The following is a 20,503-nucleotide window of genomic DNA, read 5'->3' on the forward strand; positions in this document are numbered from 1 at the left end:
GTAATTCACTCGGGATAAAAGTGTCAGATAGATATTAGATTCGATTCAATTGGATCATAAGGTGTACTTTATTGATCGATTGATTGAAATTGCGAAATCGTTGTCACTGCAGCACGTTATCAAGAACAAAACAAACATACACAGTAAACATATACGGTATACGCCAAAAACAGAACGTTAGAGACAACATACACAACATGTATGATGATTCATTTGGATTAGATGTACTTGATTGATCTGATATTGGGAAGTCGTTGCTACTGCAGAATGTTAACAAGGCATTCCACATGTTTAAAATAATAAAATATAATAAACAGTCAATATACAGTATAAAACAACAACAACAACAACAACAACAACAACAGTAGAAAGATATGTCTACACTGTACGTTCAAATGACGATACAAGCCTTGAATCTTGAATGTTCATATTCGGAACAATGGAGTTTGGCCAGACTGCAATAAGTCACAGTGGAAACAAACCGTCTCTCCTCTTCCCTTCCTCCCTCCTTCCTCCCTCCTTCCTCCCTCCTTCCTCTCCTCCTTCCTCCCTCCCTCCCTCCCTCCCTCCCTCTCCCTCTCCCTCTCCCTCTCCCTCTGACAGCAGGCCTGAGGGTCTTGTCTCCTCGATGTTTGATTTGCACCGAGGGGAGACGCTGTTTGTTCTCCTCAATGCAGCATTTATGCTTTTGAGATTCTCCTCACGACCTTCTGCCTCCCCCGAGCGAGAGAAGAGAGAAGAGCAGTCCACCTGCAGCTCTCTCATCCAGCCCATAAGCACAAGGAGGAGGAAGAGGAGAAGAAGGAGGGAGGAGGGAGGAGGGAGGGAGGAGGGAGGAGGGAGGAAGAGGAGAGGAAGGGAGGGAGGAAGAGGAGAGGAAGGGAGGGAGGGAGGAAGGAGGGAGGAAAAGAGGAAGGAGGGGATAATCTGTTCCGTATCAAAGCTGCTCAACACGTGAGGTTTCTTTATGAGGCTCTAATGAGGGGCAGATCTGCTGTGAGAGGAGTCAGAGCGCCCCCCTGTGGAGGGTAGTGGTGCTGCTCCACACTACTGTATTTCAGAGGGAAATACATATATACAAATACTGCGCTACTGTTACTTTCCTGAACTTCTACTGCGTTAGTGAAGATTAAACCAGTGATTACCCCTAACCCCTAACCCCTTACCCCTAACCCCTAACCCCTAGCCTAACTGTTACAAACATTACAAAAAGCTATACATCAATGTTTCACAAATTTTTAAGGCAGAATGAGTACTTTTACTTACAATACAACAACATTTTGTACAAGTACATCTCGAATACTATTCTTAAGTGCAATTTCGAGGTACTTGTTGTACTTTTGACTGTAAAATGCTTCTTGATCCAATATTATATCACCATCGAAAGAATATTTAACTAAGACAGAATGAATACATCTCGAATACTATGTCAACAAAAAATGTCTGTTCATATTTCTTTGAATGCAGGACGTTTACTTGCAATGGAATACTTTAACTTTTGGTTCTTTAGGTTTATTTTAATGGAGATTCTTTTTTACTTTCACTTGGATTTTGACTTCATGATTGTAATTGTAACTGAGTATTTGTCCAACTCAATACTTACTTTATCTACTAAAGTACTTCTTCCTCCTATGATGGCTAATCTCTCCATGTTTCATTTATATTTCCTATCTTTAAAGATTGTCTTTTACTCCGTATGATCAAACACTAACTGGCTGTTTTCTGTCTTCCCATCTCCCTCTTTCTTATCCTTATTTCCCCCTCCAATAATCATTTCCCTGGCTCTACTTCCTTCTGTTCCTTTGTTTTTACATTTCTCCCTTATAATCCTCCCAAACCTGGCGATATCCTCCTCCTCCTCCTCCTCCTCCTTAAAGGTCGTTATCGGGTCGCATCGTGGGGGGAGTCTGGTGGTTCTTCACCCTCATCATCATCTCTTCTTACACCGCTAATTTGGCTGCTTTCCTCACCGTTGAGAGGATGGTTTCGCCCATCGAGAGCGCCGAGGATCTGGCCAAACAGACGGACATCGCCTACGGTACTCTGGACTCGGGGTCTACCAAAGAGTTCTTCAGGGTGAGTGTGTGCTCTCGGACAGGTAGGACAAACACCTGCAGTAACAGAAAACACCTGAGAAGGCTGGTCGAGCACTTTGTAAGGACATGTTTGGTCTCCTTTACTTAACCCTAACCCTAGACATTACAATACCTAGTCCTAATACATTCCCTCAAACTAATTCAGTCAATATACAGAATACATTAGAATAAACTACACTAATGATGAGGTTAAGGAGCAAAGGACTTTACAGATTTAGATAGTTATGAATCTGTTTATTTTCAAGTTGTAATGAAACGATCCAGGTAGATGTAACGAGAACGAACAGCGGCAGGAGATAAAGTTATATTGTATGAATTAGGCTAATAAGACGTGAGATTATTAAAGAAATGAGAGGTTCCATTGAAGAAGCTATCTACAGAGTATATTAAGGGTACTGTAGGTACACAGTGTCATACTAAGAATTAAAACCAGAGATTCAAATCTGGAGTCCTGCTTGTGGTTATATTTTAAACACTTGGGCTAAGAAACAATTAGCTAAATATAAAAGTAAACATTTTCGTAATTCACGTAAATGTTGTTTTTTAACTCTTGTTCTGGGGTGTTACCAGAGGAAACCAAGACTCTCTGCATGGATTAGATCGGGGTGTTTGAGAGAACATGTGATGATGTAGTTTGTGCACACTGACCCGACATGTAGAATAAGTAGAGATAAGAATTTGTTGAAAGGCTTCAAATCTGAGTCAGTAATGCCGACGTTTGAGATGAGACTCCATGTTCTTTTGCTACCAGGGTTGCGGTGGAATGATCAATTAGGTCCTATTTCCTAACCACTATATCCTAACCACTATATCCTAACAACTATATCATAACCACTATATCCTAACCACTATAACCACTATATCCTAACCACTATATCATAACCACTATATCCTAACCACTATAACCACTATATCCTAACCACTATAACCACTATATCCTAACCACTATATCATAACCACTATATCCTAACCACTATAACCACTATATCCTAACCACTATAACCACTATATCATAACCACTATATCATAACCACTATATCCTAACCACTATAACCACTATATCATAACCACTATATCCTAACCACTATATCCTAACCACTATAACCACTATATCCTAACCACTATAACCACTATATCATAACCACTATATCCTAACCACTATAACCACTATATCATAACCACTATATCCTAACCACTATATCCTAACCACTATATCATAACCACTATATCCTAACCACTATAACCACTATATCCTAACCACTATAACCACTATATCCTAACCACTATAACCACTATATCCTAACCACTATATCATAACCACTATATCCTAACCACTATATCCTAACCACTATATCCTAACAACTATATCATAACCACTATATCCTAACCACTATAACCACTATATCATAACCACTATATCCTAACCACTATAACCACTATATCATAACCACTATACCCTAACCACTATAACCACTATATCCTAACCACTATAACCACTATATCCTAACCACTATATCATAACCACTATATCCTAACCACTATAACCACTATATCCTAACCACTATAACCACTATATCCTAACCACTATATCATAACCACTATATCCTAACCACTATATCCTAACCACTATAACCACTATATCCTAACCACTATATCATAACCACTATATCCTAACCACTATAACCACTATATCCTAACCACTATAACCACTATATCCTAACCACTATTTCCTATCCACTATATCCTAACCACTATATCCTAAACACTATATCCTAACCACTATATCCTAACCACTATATCCTAACCACTATAACCACTATATCCTAACCACTATTTCCTAACCACTATATCCTAACCACTATATCCTAACCATTATATCCTAACCACTATTTCCTAACCACTATATCCTAACCACTATATCCTAACCGCTATAACCACTATATCCTAACCACTATACCCTAACCACTATAACCACTATATCCTAACCACTATAACCACTATATCCTAACCACTATAACCACTATATCCTAACCACTATAACCACTATATCCTAACCACTATTTCCTATCCACTATATCCTAAACACTATATCCTAACCACTATATCCTAACCACTATATCCTAACCACTATAACCACTATATCCTAACCACTATTTCCTAACCACTATATCCTAACCACTATATCCTAGCCACTATATCCTAACTACTATATCCTAGCCACTATATCCTAACAACTATATCCTAACCATTATATCTTAACTACTATATCCTAACCACTATGTTTCCTAGCCACTATTAAGCTAAAATGACAGTTCATCCACAGCCCTGGTTGCTGTTTGCGGACATGTTGTCTCTCCCTTCCCTCCATCTCTCACACCTCGACTCCCTAACAAACCTCCACAGCGGTCGAAAATCGCCGTCTACGAGAAGATGTGGGGCTACATGAAGTCTGCCGAGCCCACCGTGTTCACGAAGACGACCGGAGAGGGAGTGGTTCGCGTCCGAAAGTCTAAAGGGAAATACGCCTTTCTGCTGGAGTCCACGATGAACGAGTACACGGAGCAAAGGAAGCCCTGCGACACGATGAAAGTGGGAGGAAACCTCGACTCCAAAGGATACGGAGTAGCCACGCCGAAGGGTTCACAGTTAAGGTGGGTGGAATAGTGTAACAATATGTGCTACGTGTTGTTATGGTATTCCACCTTCCCTGGTGTGCCGCCTTTATCTTAATCTTAATCTTTGCTTTGGTGTGGGGAGGGGTACTCTGGGTTCACTTTGTGAAAGCTACACAGGAAACACACCAGGGAGAAAAACACTGTTCAATGAACGCTGTATTTCCACACAGCTCTGAAACATCACAAATATCAGCTGTTTCTGATCCATTGCAAAACGCATGCTTAAAGGTCCCCTATTATACTGTTATATTACAGGTCTCAGATATATACAGAGCCTGTCTCTGATTGGCTGAAACACCAAACAGATCATTGCAGCATTACCCATAATCCCCTCTGTTTCCGCCCTGTTTCCAAAGTGCTGATTCTATGTCTGTTACTTTAGATGAAAATAAGGAGCCCCTCCCCACGCCCCTCTGAGAGACATTTGGTTACAAAGAACTCAATGGAGCTCTAGAGGAGATTCAGGTGATAAGGGGGGGGGGGGGGGTTACCTTGGTTGCTGATTGGCTAATGGTTACACAAGACAAAACATCGTTATGACATCATAAAGTGGCCAAAATCTGATCAGCTCATTTTCAGACAGGTTTTTATAGAAATGGATCAAAAAGAGAGAGAATCTTTGTTCCTGAAACTTTCAGAGTCTCTTTCCACAGAGGGGACACATGTTGATGTAGAAGAGACATGGAGAAGAGGGGACACATGTTGATGTAGAAGAGACATGGAGAAGAGGGGACACATGTTGATGTAGAAGAAACATGAAGAAGAGGGGACACATGTTGATGTAGAAGAGACATGAAGAAGAGGGGACACATGTTGATGTAGAAGAGACATGGAGAAGAGGGGACACATGTTGATGTAGAAGAGACATGAAGAAGAGGGGACACATGTTGATGGTAGAAGAAACATGAAGAAGAGGGGACACATGTTGATGTAGAAGAGACATGAAGAAGAGGGGACACATGTTGATGTAGAAGAGACATGAAGAAGAGGGGACACATGTTGATGTAGAAGAGACATGGAGAAGAGGGGACACATGTTGATGTAGAAGAGACATGAAGAAGAGGGGACACATGTTGATGGTAGAAGAAACATGAAGAAGAGGGGACACATGTTGATGTAGAAGAGACATGAAGAAGAGGGGACACATGTTGATGTAGAAGAGACATGGAGAAGAGGGGACACATGTTGATGTAGAAGAGACATGAAGAAGAGGGGACACATGTTGATGGTAGAAGAAACATGAAGAAGAGGGGACACATGTTGATGTAGAAGAGACATGAAGAAGAGGGGACACATGTTGATGTAGAAGAGACATGAAGAAGAGGGGACACATGTTGATGTAGAAGAGACATGAAGAAGAGGGGACACATGTTGATGTAGAAGAGACATGAAGAAGAGGGGACACATGTTGATGTAGAAGAGACATGAAGAAGAGGGGACACATGTTGATGGAGAAGAGGGGACACATGTTGATGTAGAAGAGACATGAAGAAGAGGGGACACATGTTGATTTAGAAGAGACATGAAGAAGAGGGGACACATGGTGATGTAGAAGAGACATGAAGAAGAGGGGACACATGTTGATGTAGAAGAGACATGAAGAAGAGGGGACACATGTTGATGTAGAAGAGACATGGAGAAGAGGGGACACATGTTGATGTAGAAGAGACATGAAGAAGAGGGGACACATGTTGATGTAGAAGAGACATGAAGAAGAGGGGACACATGTTGATGTAGAAGAGACATGGAGAAGAGGGGACACATGTTGATGTAGAAGAGACATGAAGAAGAGGGGACACATGTTGATGTAGAAGAGACATGAAGAAGAGGGGACACATGGTGATGTAGAAGAGACATGAAGAAGAGGGGACACATGTTGATGTAGAAGAGACATGAAGAAGAGGGGACACATGTTGATGTAGAAGAGACATGGAGAAGAGGGGACACATGTTGATGTAGAAGAGACATGAAGAAGAGGGGACACATGTTGATGTAGAAGAGACATGAAGAAGAGGGGACACATGTTGATGTAGAAGAGACATGAAGAAGAGTATTCTTTATAATAGGAGACCTTTAAAAGAACATAAACATAATTCCCAGCACAGCTCAGTGAAACTCAAAAACACACACGCTACATATTCAATAGCTTTTCATGGACGTGTTATGCGAGTCAATCAGTCCACATTATTCCACCTTCCCTGGTGTGCCACCTTCTCTTAATCTTAATCTTTGCCTTGGTGTGGGGGGGTTACTTTGGGGGGTTTCTGTGTTCATTTTTTTAGGGCAGAAATTGTTGCTTTTTGTCATCCGTGTTAGTTGCATGCTCGTGATCGTGATCATGCAGGGGTGGTTACTTCATTTCTCTTTTTCCACAGCTCTCCACAGCAGGTAAATGTGTGTGTGCTCGTGCTCGCTTTGTTTGTGCAGAGATGTTGGAATGGCATGCTCGAGGCTGCTGCAAAAATTCTGGAAATGTATTATTTAGAAAAATTGAATTTGTAGACAACATGCATTTTGTATAGATGTAATTATCAGAGATGTGTTACACTAATGCTACTTCAGCTTCCCTTCATGCTCCACTGCAGCAGTGTTTTGGAGCCGTTTGAATGCTCAGCCCTGGGAAACTGTGCCGACTGTAACTCTGCCTCCTGCACACGGAGGGATTTACAGACCTGCCACAGAAACACTGTTCTCACTGTGGGGAGTAGCTCTCTCAATCCACAGCCTCATCAATCAAAAAGCCCCGTGGCGAGGTCTCACTGAAGGGAGGGGATACATGTAGGAAATGCAAAAACTTCACAAGTGTGTAAACCAGCTCCATGATGGCTTCAAAGCATTCAAAGATTTAATGTCGTATGCACATTAGAGCGGTGCAGTGATGATGTATTTTTGCAGTTAGCATTGCCCAGGTTCCCTCAACAGAAAGCCAATTGGATTTTGGATTATTGCAGAAAATATTATCTTTGGAAAACAGACGTTTAGGATAATCTCCACATATTAACTCCACTTTAGGATTTCTGAAGTAAAAAGCTAACGTTAGGCTATAAAGGAACTACAGCACGGTCACATGACTTCACGTCACCACCACTAAGCTAAAGGAGGCTAATGTTAGGCTATAAAGGAACTACAGCACGGTCACATGACTTCACGTCACCACCGCTAAGCTAAAGGAGGCTAATGTTAGGCTATAAAGGAACTACAGCACGGTCACATGACTTCACGTCACCACCGCTAAGCTAAAGGTGGCTAATGTTGGGCTATAAAGGAACTACAGCACGGTCACATGACTTCCCGTCACCACCGCTAAGCTAAAGGTGGCTAATGTTGGGCTATAAAGGAACTACAGCACGGTCACATGACTTCCCGTCACCACCACTAAGCTAAAGGAGGCTATTGTTGGGCTATAAAGGAACGACAGCACGGTCACATGACTTCACGTCACCACCGCTAAGCTAAAGGAGGCCGTGATGGCGTTTAGTCGTCTCATTTAGACACTTGTTAGCATCCGCTGTTTTAAATTCACCAGTGGGGTATTTACTGACGTATTTTATGTCGTAGAAAAACACATAAAAATCTCGTTAGCTTGTGTTAACCACTGACCTTATTACCTGGTCGTTTTTCTGTGAATTCCTCTGCACGTGAATCCTGAAAAAGATCAGAGCAGCTACTGGTTTGCTTTGAGCAGGAAGAGTCCCTGACAGTAGTCACCCTTTCCTCCCGCTTTACGGGGACTCCATCTTGTTTGTTTTAGTGGCATTACGATCCTCTGTCAGTCACTTTTCCGAAAAAAAAAGGGACAGGAAACACAACAAGGAGCAACACAGTTGATCAAGGCTGACATTTCACACGGCTCTGCAAACAAACATAAAACATATCAGCTGTTTCTGATCCATTGCTGACTGTTTTTATTTTCATAACGAGTCTAATAACTTTTAAAAGGAGCAAAACGCAAGCTTAACAAAATCTCTCTCCACAGCACGGTGAAACACACACACACACAGACACACACACACACACACACACACACACACACACACACACACACACACACACACACACACACACACACACACACACACAGGGGGGAGTCAATCATGTTTTTTCCAGAGCAGCTTATTGCTCAGAAATCCTGTGAGCTTTGAATTGGCCGACGTTTAAACACAAGTGTAAAACCGGTCCAAATGATTTGGCTGTTCTCAAAACGCTGGCTGGTGCAGATATTTTGAGGATGTTAATTAATGCCAACGTTCAGTGCCAGTAATTATTGTTGAAGACGTATCACATGGCAAAGGAAAATAAACTATCAATTACTCAATTAGCTTTCCCTATGTGTCTTTGCTAGGGTAGAAATAACAACATGTTTCATTTACATATATATACTTACAATCTAATTTGTGTAATTGTTTCCTGCAATTCCCAATCTGTAGATCATTTAAAGCAAACCCATTTCTATTAGTGAACCATAGTTTTCAATTGAAGGCTTTATTGTCATGTGCACAGTAGCTACAGTTTAGATATGCCTCCTCCAACAATGCAACATGAATATATATAGGTCATAAAACAAATAAAACCAATACAAATAGTGAAAGAAATAACAGAAAATAAATAAAATAGTGCAAGAGATTATCGAAACGGATAATCCAGATTTTTTTTAATTTCACTTTCACGTTTTTCAAGTGTTAAATTTAACAAACGTTGGTGTTTAATTAAACAGACAATGGCATTTAAGTAAAAGGAAACTGGATGCCTGCTCTACATTTTTAGCCTAATCTATGATAGAAGTTAGTGAATGGATCATCCTCTGGGGACCATGCACGTCCATTTCATACTTGTTGAGATAATGGAGGATATATATATTTTGTCAAGGGTCCATATTAGAGAATAACCTGGAAAAAAAGATTGTAATGTCATCGTGAAGTTATTTGTGAAGCAAAAACATATTACAAATAGTTTGTATTTCCGAATCTTCTGTATGATTTAATCAGATATAGCCTATAGCATAAGCTAATGCTAACATTACAACTCTGAGTTGAATGGAAAACTATCTTTTAGACATTTTAAGCTGATTGGTTTGAACAAAAATAACCAAGTTAAGGGTTTTAAAATGTGTGTTTGAAGGATTGTTTGCATATTACATGCACACAAACGTAATTCTTACCATTTTAGATGTGAACTATATCAACTAACATCTGACATTTATTTAAAAAACAGGAAGTATTGACCCTTTATATCAGGTTAAGCTAATCAATCTTTCAGAGAGATCGAAAAACCGTTTCCCACAATCCCAAATACAAAAACATATATATCTAAAAATGTGTATGCAAATATCTATATATCAAAAGACACATTTATACATATGCACACATTAAGACCTAAATAAAAGCACAACAATCAATATATACAAAATAACAGTGCAGACGGCACGTCAGAGGAGAGAGATGTGTGTTGAGTGTGTGTTCTGTTCTTGGGATGTATTCATTTAAAGCATTTCTGCATTGTCCACCCTTGTCCCTCTCCTACTGCTACTCCTCCCTTTTAACCCCCCCCCTTACCCCTTCTCCCCCCTTTCCCTCCCTAAAATTGGACGGCATACTCACCCCCTCTCACCAAATATGTTTTATCGTTTTCAAGAAGCGCAGTTAACCTGGCAGTGTTAAAACTCAATGAGCAAGGCCTGTTGGACAAATTGAAAAACAAGTGGTGGTACGACAAAGGAGAGTGTGGCAGCGGAGGCGGTGGAGAGAAGGTTAGCTTTGGTTAGCTACGTAGCTTTGCCCATATGTCCTGATGTGGGGAAAAGAGAAATGTGTTTTTGCTGCTAACAGGAGCATCTGCCGGGACGACCCCCCCCCCCCCCCCTCAGTTATTTATTAAAGGCTAGAAAAGTTTTTAAAATGAGAGGAGAGCGAGTACTGTCGAAGCAAAAATGTTTGCGATATGTTACAATATGATACGATACGGTATAAAACTATATGATACAATACAATATGTTCCGATACGATTCAATAGGATACGCTAAAATATGATACGATACAATACGATACAATACGTTACAATGAGATACACTACGATACAATACGATACAATACGTTACAATACGTTACAATACGTTACACTACGATACACTACGATACAATACGATACAATACGTTACAATACGATACACTACGATACAATACTTTACAATACGATACAATACGTTACAATACGTTACAATACGATACAATACGATACACTACGATACAATACGTTACAATACGATACAATACGTTACAATGAGATACACTACGATACAATACGATACAATACGTTACAATACGTTACAATACGTTACAATACGATACACTACGATACAATACGATACAATACGTTACAATACGATACACTACGATATAATACTTTACAATACGATACAATACGTTACAATACGTTACAATACGATACAATACGATACACTACGTTACAATACGTTACAATACGTTACAATACGATACAATACGATACACTACGATACACTACGTTACAATACGTTACAATACGATACAATACAATACAATACGATACAACACGATTCAATACGATACAATACGATACAATACGTTACAATACGATACAATACGTTACAACACGATTCAATACGATACGATACAATACGATACACTACGATACCATACGATACAACACGATTCAATACGATACAATACGATACACTACGATACAATACGATACAACACGATTCAATACGATACAACACGTTACAATACGTTACAATACGATACAATACGTTACAATACGATACAATACGTTACAACACGATTCAATACGATACGATACAATACGATACACTACGATACCATACGATACAACACGATTCAATACGATACAATACGATACACTACGATACAATACGATACAACACGATTCAATACGATACAATACGATACAATACGATACAATACGATACAACACGATTCAATACGATACACTACGATACCATACGATACAACACGATTCAATACGATACAATACGATACACTACGATACAATACGATACAACACGATTCAATACGATACAATACGATACAATACGATACAACACGATTCAATACGATACAATACGTTACAACACGATTCAATACGATACGATACAATACGATACACTACGATTCAATACGATACAACACGATTCAATACGATACAATACGATACAACACGATTCAATACGATACAATACGATAATACTTAATTGTTGGATCAAGTCTGAAATTCCTCTTGCGTCACAGCAGCTCTATTTGCAACATTGAAAACGACAAATATTAAGACAACAAATAAGGAAACAGACATTAAAGATAAGATTACAATCGCTGAAGACGATATGTTCAATATTGTTTACTGTATGACATTTGATCTGGCATTCAACTCAGTATTTAGCTTTAGGATTGACTTCAGTCTAACTCAAATTGTGGGACCCTGTATCTCAGATGAACTCTTAGAGGTTCTGAACAATCTTTGAGCCGATGTCGAGGTGGAGCAGCTCTCACTTTAGAGCAGGGGTGTCAAACTCAATTTCAACTCGGGCCGCATCAGCATCATGGTTGCACTCAAAGGGCCAGTTTTATATATATAAGAATAAATATATAAATATTTAATATATATCAAACTAATTAACTACGTCTGAAAGCAGAAGTCGAGGGCAAACAATTGCAAGTCTCTTCAGTGACACAAAATGATTTAAAAAGAAAAGCCAAATTCTGGAAAAACTAAAAAAAATAAATGACACTTTGAAAAAAAAAGTCTAATTCCGAGAAAAAAGTCTAATTTGAGATGCATTGTGGGACATGTAGTTTATGGGCAATGTGCCTCTGTAAAGCGGCATGTAACCGTATAATAAAGATATTATATTCTTTGCAAGCTCTTGTGGGGCCACATGACATGAAGTCACGGGCCTTGAGTTTGACACCCCTTCTTTAGAGCGATGGACAAACACTCGTACTGCAATACTCTAAACCTCTCAAAATCACACATGTAAAACAAAAATGAATTGATATGTTTCCCCAAAACACTTAAGGCCGGTCCTTTTGTTCTTTCCATTATTAGCATGCATAAAATAGACATGTCATAAGTAAGTAAAATAAGTAAATGTATGTATGTAGCTTTTTACCCAGACAGTCACAAAGTGCTTGACAAAGCATCCACACAAATCATAAAAGATGAAATGACCTCACGAGCCACGTGTTAAGAAGTGCTAAAAACACAATAAAAACATAGAATAAAAGAACACAAGTTACCCGAACAGGAATGTCTTTAGATGACATTTAAAAGAGGATCAGGGGATGATATGAAGGAAGCCTCATCTTTGGGGTTCAGACGTACTTCTAAGCGTAAAGTACATTTCCCACGCTAATAGTTTTGTGTTGACAGTACTAGCCTCTGTTTTTGTAAGTAAAAGGTCCCGGCAGTATGTGCCCGTTACAGAAAAGCGATGCAGCCGGGGGCCCCATGTTTATATGTCTGTTAGCTCCGCCCCCTTTAAAATCTCCCAATGAAACCCCCAATGAAAGAGCAAAGAGACATGTATCGTGAGTGGGGCCCCTCCCGGCTTCGTCACTTTTTAAAGAGTACTGAGCTGCTCTCTGTTGGGCTTCTTCTGATTGAATAACATAAAATAACATGTCCTATGATGTTATTTATGTTATTTTCCCCACCCTACCCCCCACCCCCGTGATTTGAAGAACGCCTGTAAACCTTGCCGTATTGAAACTGAGCGAAGCAGGAGTCTTAGACAAACTGAAAAACAAATGGTGGTACGATAAAGGGGAGTGTGGACCCAAGGACTCGGGAAGTAAGGTCAGCCTCCCCTCCTCACTCCACGCACACGCTCTGTAACGCTGCTCTGTTATTACAGCACAAACAGACACGGCATGTACTGAACATCACAGTGAATATATCAACACGAATTTACTCAAGTGTTGTACTTAAATACAAGTTTAAAGCAAAGTATTTCCACTTAATGGTACTTCATACTTCTACTCCACTACATTTAAAAGGGGAATAATGTATATTTTAGGCCACTACGTTTATTTTAAAGCTGTTTAAATGCATTTAAACGTGATCATTTATATCAAGAGGTATTCAGGGTACAAAAAAAAGACAACGGAGACATCAAAAACATGTGATTACGAGATTACTAGGAGGATTAAAATGTTACATTTTAAAATAGAGATGAATTATATTTCGATGAACTGCCTACTATTTATTTTCTGCTTTCATTTAGGCTACTTGCATTTGATATTAAGGTACTCCAAAATGGTACTTTCTACTTCTACTCCACTACATTTAAAAGGGAAATAATGTATATTTTACACCACTACGTTTATTTTAAAGCTGCTCTGATGCATTTAAAACGTGATATTTAGGATATACGAAAAAAGACATCAGTATTCCCCAACAGTGACGTGAACCAATCAGATGTTCTGCTTTCATTTAGGCTACTTGTATTTCATATTGAGAGACTCCCAAAGTAACAGAAAGTAATCAAACATTACTTTTATATTGTAGTACTTAGATTAGCTTACTGTGTACATTTAGTTACAGGTATCTACGGTGTCCCATCGGTCACAAACATGTCCATGAGAAGAAATGCGCTGCAGATTAAAAAACAATAAATAAACCGTTGCAGCTGTCGGCCACCGTAGGTCACTGGAGTTGTAACAGATTACATTTGAGAAGTAACGCTCCCAACCTCGTTGATTAGCATAATGCATCTCTAAAGATCAAACCAGTGGAATAACTGTTGGAGGTACAAAGAGGTCAAATTACCCAAAAAGTCAAAAAAGAGAGTCAATACTTGTCAATAAAATACATCACATAAGGAGACCAATATTCCTTCAGATTGAATACTTTTGATCCTTGTAGTATATGTGTAGGACAATGTAGGACTTGTACTTGTAGTGGAGTATTTGGACATGAATGTATTTGTACTTTAACTTCAGTGAGGTCTTTCACCTCTGAGTAGCACGAACACAAGACGTCGACGCACTGGAGCACGGAGATTTTAAAAAAAGCTGCATGTCCTCTTTTCAGTGTAGGACACACACACACACACACACACACACACACACACACACACACACACGGCATGACAGGCAGTTTGTGTGGGAGGAGATAAGGAGTGAGAGATGCATACATTTGAATAAAAAGGGTGAGGAGGTGAGAGTGAAAGCTGCAGACAAATTAAAGAACGAGATCAGACTCACCTCAAGTATTGTCAGCCATGCAGGACATTTTAAATGCTTTTTTAAAAACACCTTTCCTGTTGCTTTAGATTATACACAGGGCACGCTGTCAGCAGTTTTTTTTAGATAGATGAGATGTAGTTGGTATTAAACAAAGATAAACATATATTAAAATAGAATAGAATATAAATAAACATTAAATAGATAGCATATCAACAGTAGAAAATACATATATCAATATACACAATATCACACACATACTGAATAAGTAGACAAATCTACTACAAGAACAGACAATATAGAAATATGATAGTATATCAATATATCAATATCTAATATATATTTAGTGAGTATCTCTACAGAAAGAAAAGTGCTTTAAGACCCTTTACAGCTAAGATTGTGCGAAAAACATGAAGAAAGATTTGGTCAACAATATATTATTTGGGGGAGAATTTGTTGTTTTTGAACCTGTCTTTAAGTACATTCCAAATTAAAATAAATACACGTTTTTGAAATGAATAAATGAATATGTTTTTTGCTCAAAAATGCATAACTTGAGTTAGCAGGAGATCATGTTTGTTAGCTGAGGGTAGAGGGTGTGTGTGTGTGTGTGTGTGTGTGTGTGTGTGTGTGTGTGTGTGTGTGTGTGTGTGTGTGTGTGTGTGTGTGTGTGTGTGTGTGTGTGTGTGTGTGTGTGTGTGTGTGTGTGTGTGTGTGTGTGTGTGTGTGTGTGTGTGTGTGTGTGTGTGTGTGTGTGTGTGTGTGTGTGTGTGTGTGTGATGCTACAGTGAAATTAATTGCTGCTTATCGTAACAACAGATAAACGTGTGTGTGCATGATGAGTTATTTTCCACACACTCCTGTACACATGTGAAGTATCGATGCTAATGCTACCGCTAACGTCCCTCTCTCTTCATCCAGGACAAGTCGTCCCAGGCTCTCAGTCTGAGCAACGTGGCGGGGGTCTTCTACATCCTGGTGGGGGGTCTGGGCCTCGCCATGCTGGTGGCGCTCATTGAGTTCTGCTACAAGTCCCGCAACGAGGCCAAGAGAATGAAGGTGGAGACCCAAACCCCCCTTTTTAACCCCCCAGAGTACCAAGAGTCCCAATCCCAGCCCCAAAACCCCTATTTTAACCCCTCCGAGTCCCCAGAGTCCAAGAACCAGCCCCAAAACCCCCTTTTTAACCCCCCAGAGTACCAATCCCAGCCCCAAAATCCCCTTTTTAACCTCCAAATGTCCCCGGAGTCCCAGAACCAGCCCCAAAACCCCCTTTATAACCCCCCAGAGTACCAAGAGTCCCAATCCCAGCCCCAAAACCCCCATTTGAACCCCCCTGAGCCCCAAAACCCCCTTATTAACCCACCCTGAGCCACCAGAGTCCAAATCTCAGCTCCAGACCCCCCTTTTTAACCCCCTTAAGTCCCCAGAGTCCATATTCCAGCCCCAAAGCCCCCTTTTTAACCCCCAAAAGTCCAAAGAGTTCCAATCCCAGCCCCAAAACCCCCTTTTTAACCCCCTTAAAGTCCCCAGAGTCCATATTCCAGACCCAAGACCCCCTTTTTAACCCCCAAAAGTCCAAAGAGTCCCAAAACCAGCCCCAAAATCCACATTATAACCCCCTAAAGCCCCCAGAGTCCCAATCCCAGACCCAAGACCCCCTTTTTAATCCCCTAAAGCCCCAAGAGTCCCAATCCCAGCCCCAAAACCCCCTTCTAGAGTCCCAGAACCAGCATCCAGGACGTAGCCCAGTTTAGCGATGGTTTTAACGACGGGGAAGCTGATTAAATGTAGACGGTTGAACGTAAAGTCTGCCTATAAGCCCCTCCCTCTTATCTGTAAGTGAAACCTCTCCTTCCTTTGCTCAGTGACTGTGGTGAAAACGTGGCTCAAAATGGCTTCCCACCTCCTTGTCTGATCTGCTCTTGTGGTCATGTGACGTCCTGGTCCTCCCAATGTGACAGGAAGCGCTGAGTCATCCTCAGACATGACGCTGGTTCTCATTTATCAAGCTAGCGTCACACATCTCCGGGCAAAAAACAAAAGTATCCTGACCTCGGAGCGGAGATAATTATCATTTCAGTCACTGAAAGTAGTCAAATGCAATATTTGAGCATCAAAATCTGCTATTCATGAGTTAATGAGGTCAACATGGGAGTTTTTAGCGTACATTTCTTACTGTGTTACAGGTTTTACTGCACCTATAGTGTACATATAGGCATGTTAAATGAGGACCAATGTCTTACTTGTTCACACGTCTACACCTTTCATCCACTTGCAGCTCATCCGTCCCTGTCTGTACTTTGTTTTTCACATAGAAAACTAGCAGTGGAGTATTTTTAAATGTTAAAAATAACAGAAATGATGATCAGAGCTTCATTCAATAACAGCTAACATCATAAGAACAACTCTTACGTTTGCTTATGTGCGGCTGTTGGAGAGTGAGGGTCCCGAAAACTCTTAGTTATGTTGGGATGTTTTTAACGGACGATTAAGTCTTGATTTTAATCCAAACATTTTTGGAACAAATTATTATTATTACTATCTATCTATTCCAATAATCCAAAGAACAATCGTGTTTACCCATAATGCCCTGCTGCCTTTCTTCTGGTTTTCCCTTTTAAAAAAACATGTTGCGTCAATCCCAACTCCAATGACTTTAAAATAAAGAGAGGAATCCCTGGAGCTCGGCTATCGATGCGGAGCTTCTGCTTTTTGTCTCCGGATATATTTCCCCCGGGTCTTCGTCCATCAGACTCTTTTTATCGATGTGTTTCTTTCCCCCATCAGCTTTTCAAACCCTTCATGTTGCTGAGTCGGCTTCCCTGCTATCACTATCACTGTGTAATGAGGGCTGGCTTCATTCTGTCCTGAATGGCTCTGAAACGTCTGTCCTGCTAAACTTCTGTCTTTATATTCAAGTGTTGGTTTGAACAGATAATGCTGAAGCAGACTGGAGTTCGAGTTCTTGCGTTTCTTGGAGACAGAAGTCGTTAAAGGGGTTGAAACGGGCTAAATCTCATAATTAAAACGCAAGCAGATAAACGATCAGAGAAGTAAACAAGCAAGTAGTTTATACATTTCTGCCATTATCTAAAGCAGGGGTGTCCAAACTATCATTCTAAAAGTATAACGGAAGATGGCCCACACCTGAAACATGTGCTTGTTTTATATTTTACTTCCTAAATATAGATGTAAACAGATAATACACAGTATTATTCATGTGTTAATAAGAACAACTTTCAAATAAATTCAAGTTTAAAACATTTTCTAACAAATCTAAGTTGATAAAAAAAAAAGCCCATTTACTTATTTTCATAACAAACGTGAAATACACCCTTCAGATTCCCCCTTCACGCTTTATGAAGGATATTCAAATAATCCAACAATACAAATATCAAGTGTTTACCCACAATGCCCATCATGCCGCCTCCCATGCGTCAATCCCACCTCCACCTGTCTCCAATAAATAGCGAACCAACCATTGCCCAACACTTCCTTCAAAACAAGGTTCATAAACGTACAAAATGACACTAAATAAAGAAACTATTAAACAATTAAAATCAATAAATAGCGCCAGTAAAGCTTCATAAGAACTCTTGATCTCGAACCCGTCCTACGACTCCAATCTGCTTCGTATCAAACGTGTGTTTTTTCCTCGTCTCTGTCCACAAACACGTCTCTGTATGTGCGAATGGTCCAATGTCCAGGGAAGAAGAAAGATGCTATTACATCATTTAAATTAATAAATATCCCCAGCAAAGCTTTATAAGAACTCTTAATCGCGAGAACTACATTTGACTCGAACCCGTCCGAGAACTCCAATCTGCTTCGTATCAAACGTGTGTTTTTTCCTCTGTTCACAAACACCTCTCTTTCTGTCTCTCTTCCTCAGCTGACCTTCACAGAGGCCATGAGGAATAAAGCGCGTCTGTCCATCACAGGAAGCGTCGGGGAGAACGGACGGGTTTTAACGCCCGACTGTCCGAAAGCGGTCCACGCGGGACCTCCGATCCGCCAGAGCTCCGGCCTCGCCCTCGTCTCCTCAGAACTCCCGTGAAAACCAAAAACCTCTCAAGTGCCTTAAATCCTGAAACCAGAAAAAAAAAAAAAAAAAAACAATAATCACACCGCCAACGAAAACTACCAGAAACTTCTTCGCCACCAAGAGAACCGGAAACGAGGGCGAGACGGATCCGGGAAGTCAGAGGAAAAACGAACAATGATTTTTTTTTCGGAAATCTACGGAAACCAGAAAAAACAATCTAGATTTTCTTTTCTTTCTCGTGGATGTTTGAATGAAAAGGGGATCCAGTGGAGCCATCCCCTGGTGAGGAGTCGCAGACAAGGAGGAATAATATCATGAAACATGATAAAGACCAGAAAACTGTAAACTTGAAACGTCTTTTTTTGGGATTGCTGTGAATCGGGAATATAAAAAAATAAAAACTGAACTTACAATCAAGATTGTTTTCAAAACTGAAATTGCTCCACGGACTCGAGCAGAACTAGATATCAACACCGGGAGGACGGTAGCCCCGGTGACGAGAAGAAGAAACACATTTGTACTCATAACACAAATCGAATGAAATTGAATTTATGAGCAAACATAGGAGAAACTGTGAAGATAAGTAAATATGTATATTCAATGGAAAAAATACTTTAGCTGTACATAGAGACGACTGTGTAACATGCTTGCTTTTTAAACACATGTACATAGCAGTAGTGGACAGACGGACAGTTGTTTTTTTGTAAAATCATCTTTAAATAAGATTTTATTCATCGCAATAATGAAAAACATGACGGAGGAGTTAAAGTGTTATGTGTTATCGTATTCTCTAAATGTGAACAGGGGGTATCGACTGCCCAGATACTCTGATACCCAGATTCATTAATATATTCAACGATGAATGTTAAAGTAGCTCCACCCCCAACCCTTAAAAACAGAACACCCCCTCACTGTGTAGACCCAGAGAGACGCTTATTATTATTATGAGTATTTATAAACTTTCTGCCGTCAGAATATAACTATTTTTCTCATTCTTTGATCTATTTTTTGTACCGAGGAACTAAACTGTCTGTCTCCTGGTTTGAAATGTCCAATATGGGTGTATATCTTCATAGATGTGTGAACCATGAAGGGAAGATGATCAAAAAAAGGCCCATTCGTTTCTCATTGTTATTTCAAGTGACACTGTGGATTTTGGGAAGCTGGACACCCCGTAGCAGACAGTCTTCCCACTGAAGTGTCCTCATCTCTTTTTATTTTTGGGACAACCTGCAATAGGATACAAGAAGCCACATCAGCAGCAGCCGGCGACGAACACGGCGTCGTTTCTAAATGTTTTCCGTTTGAATCCCAAAAGGCAGGAGGAAACTGTTGGAGATATTTCAGGTCATGCCTTTGTTTGTCCTGCCATCCGTCTGTTTAGAGCTGAAGAGTAATATGGCGTCTTCTTTTTGGGTTTTAATTGTACATCTTTATTTTGATCTTTTT

General features: G+C 40.0%; 1 protein-coding gene across 1 annotated transcript in view; it reads left to right on the forward strand.

The window, feature by feature from the left end:
* Positions 1-19,159, forward strand: part of LOC307018418 (glutamate receptor 4-like) — a gene marked incomplete at its 5' end in the record, with an annotated part of 146,266 nt that extends 127,107 nt beyond the window's left edge. Inside the window, 5 exons of the mRNA XM_079648652.1 lie at positions 1,878-2,076; positions 4,500-4,747; positions 10,403-10,517; positions 15,928-16,065; positions 18,902-19,159. Coding sequence (XP_079504778.1) covers positions 1,878-2,076; positions 4,500-4,747; positions 10,403-10,517; positions 15,928-16,065; positions 18,902-19,066 — 865 coding nt within the window. The 3' untranslated portion in view covers positions 19,067-19,159. The remainder of the gene's footprint in view (positions 1-1,877; positions 2,077-4,499; positions 4,748-10,402; positions 10,518-15,927; positions 16,066-18,901) is intronic.
* Between the last annotated feature and the right edge of the window lie 1,344 nt (positions 19,160-20,503).

The sequence above is a fragment of the Notothenia rossii genome (assembly GCF_949606895.1).
Source record: "Notothenia rossii genome assembly, chromosome: 9".
NCBI lineage: Eukaryota > Metazoa > Chordata > Actinopteri > Perciformes > Nototheniidae > Notothenia > Notothenia rossii.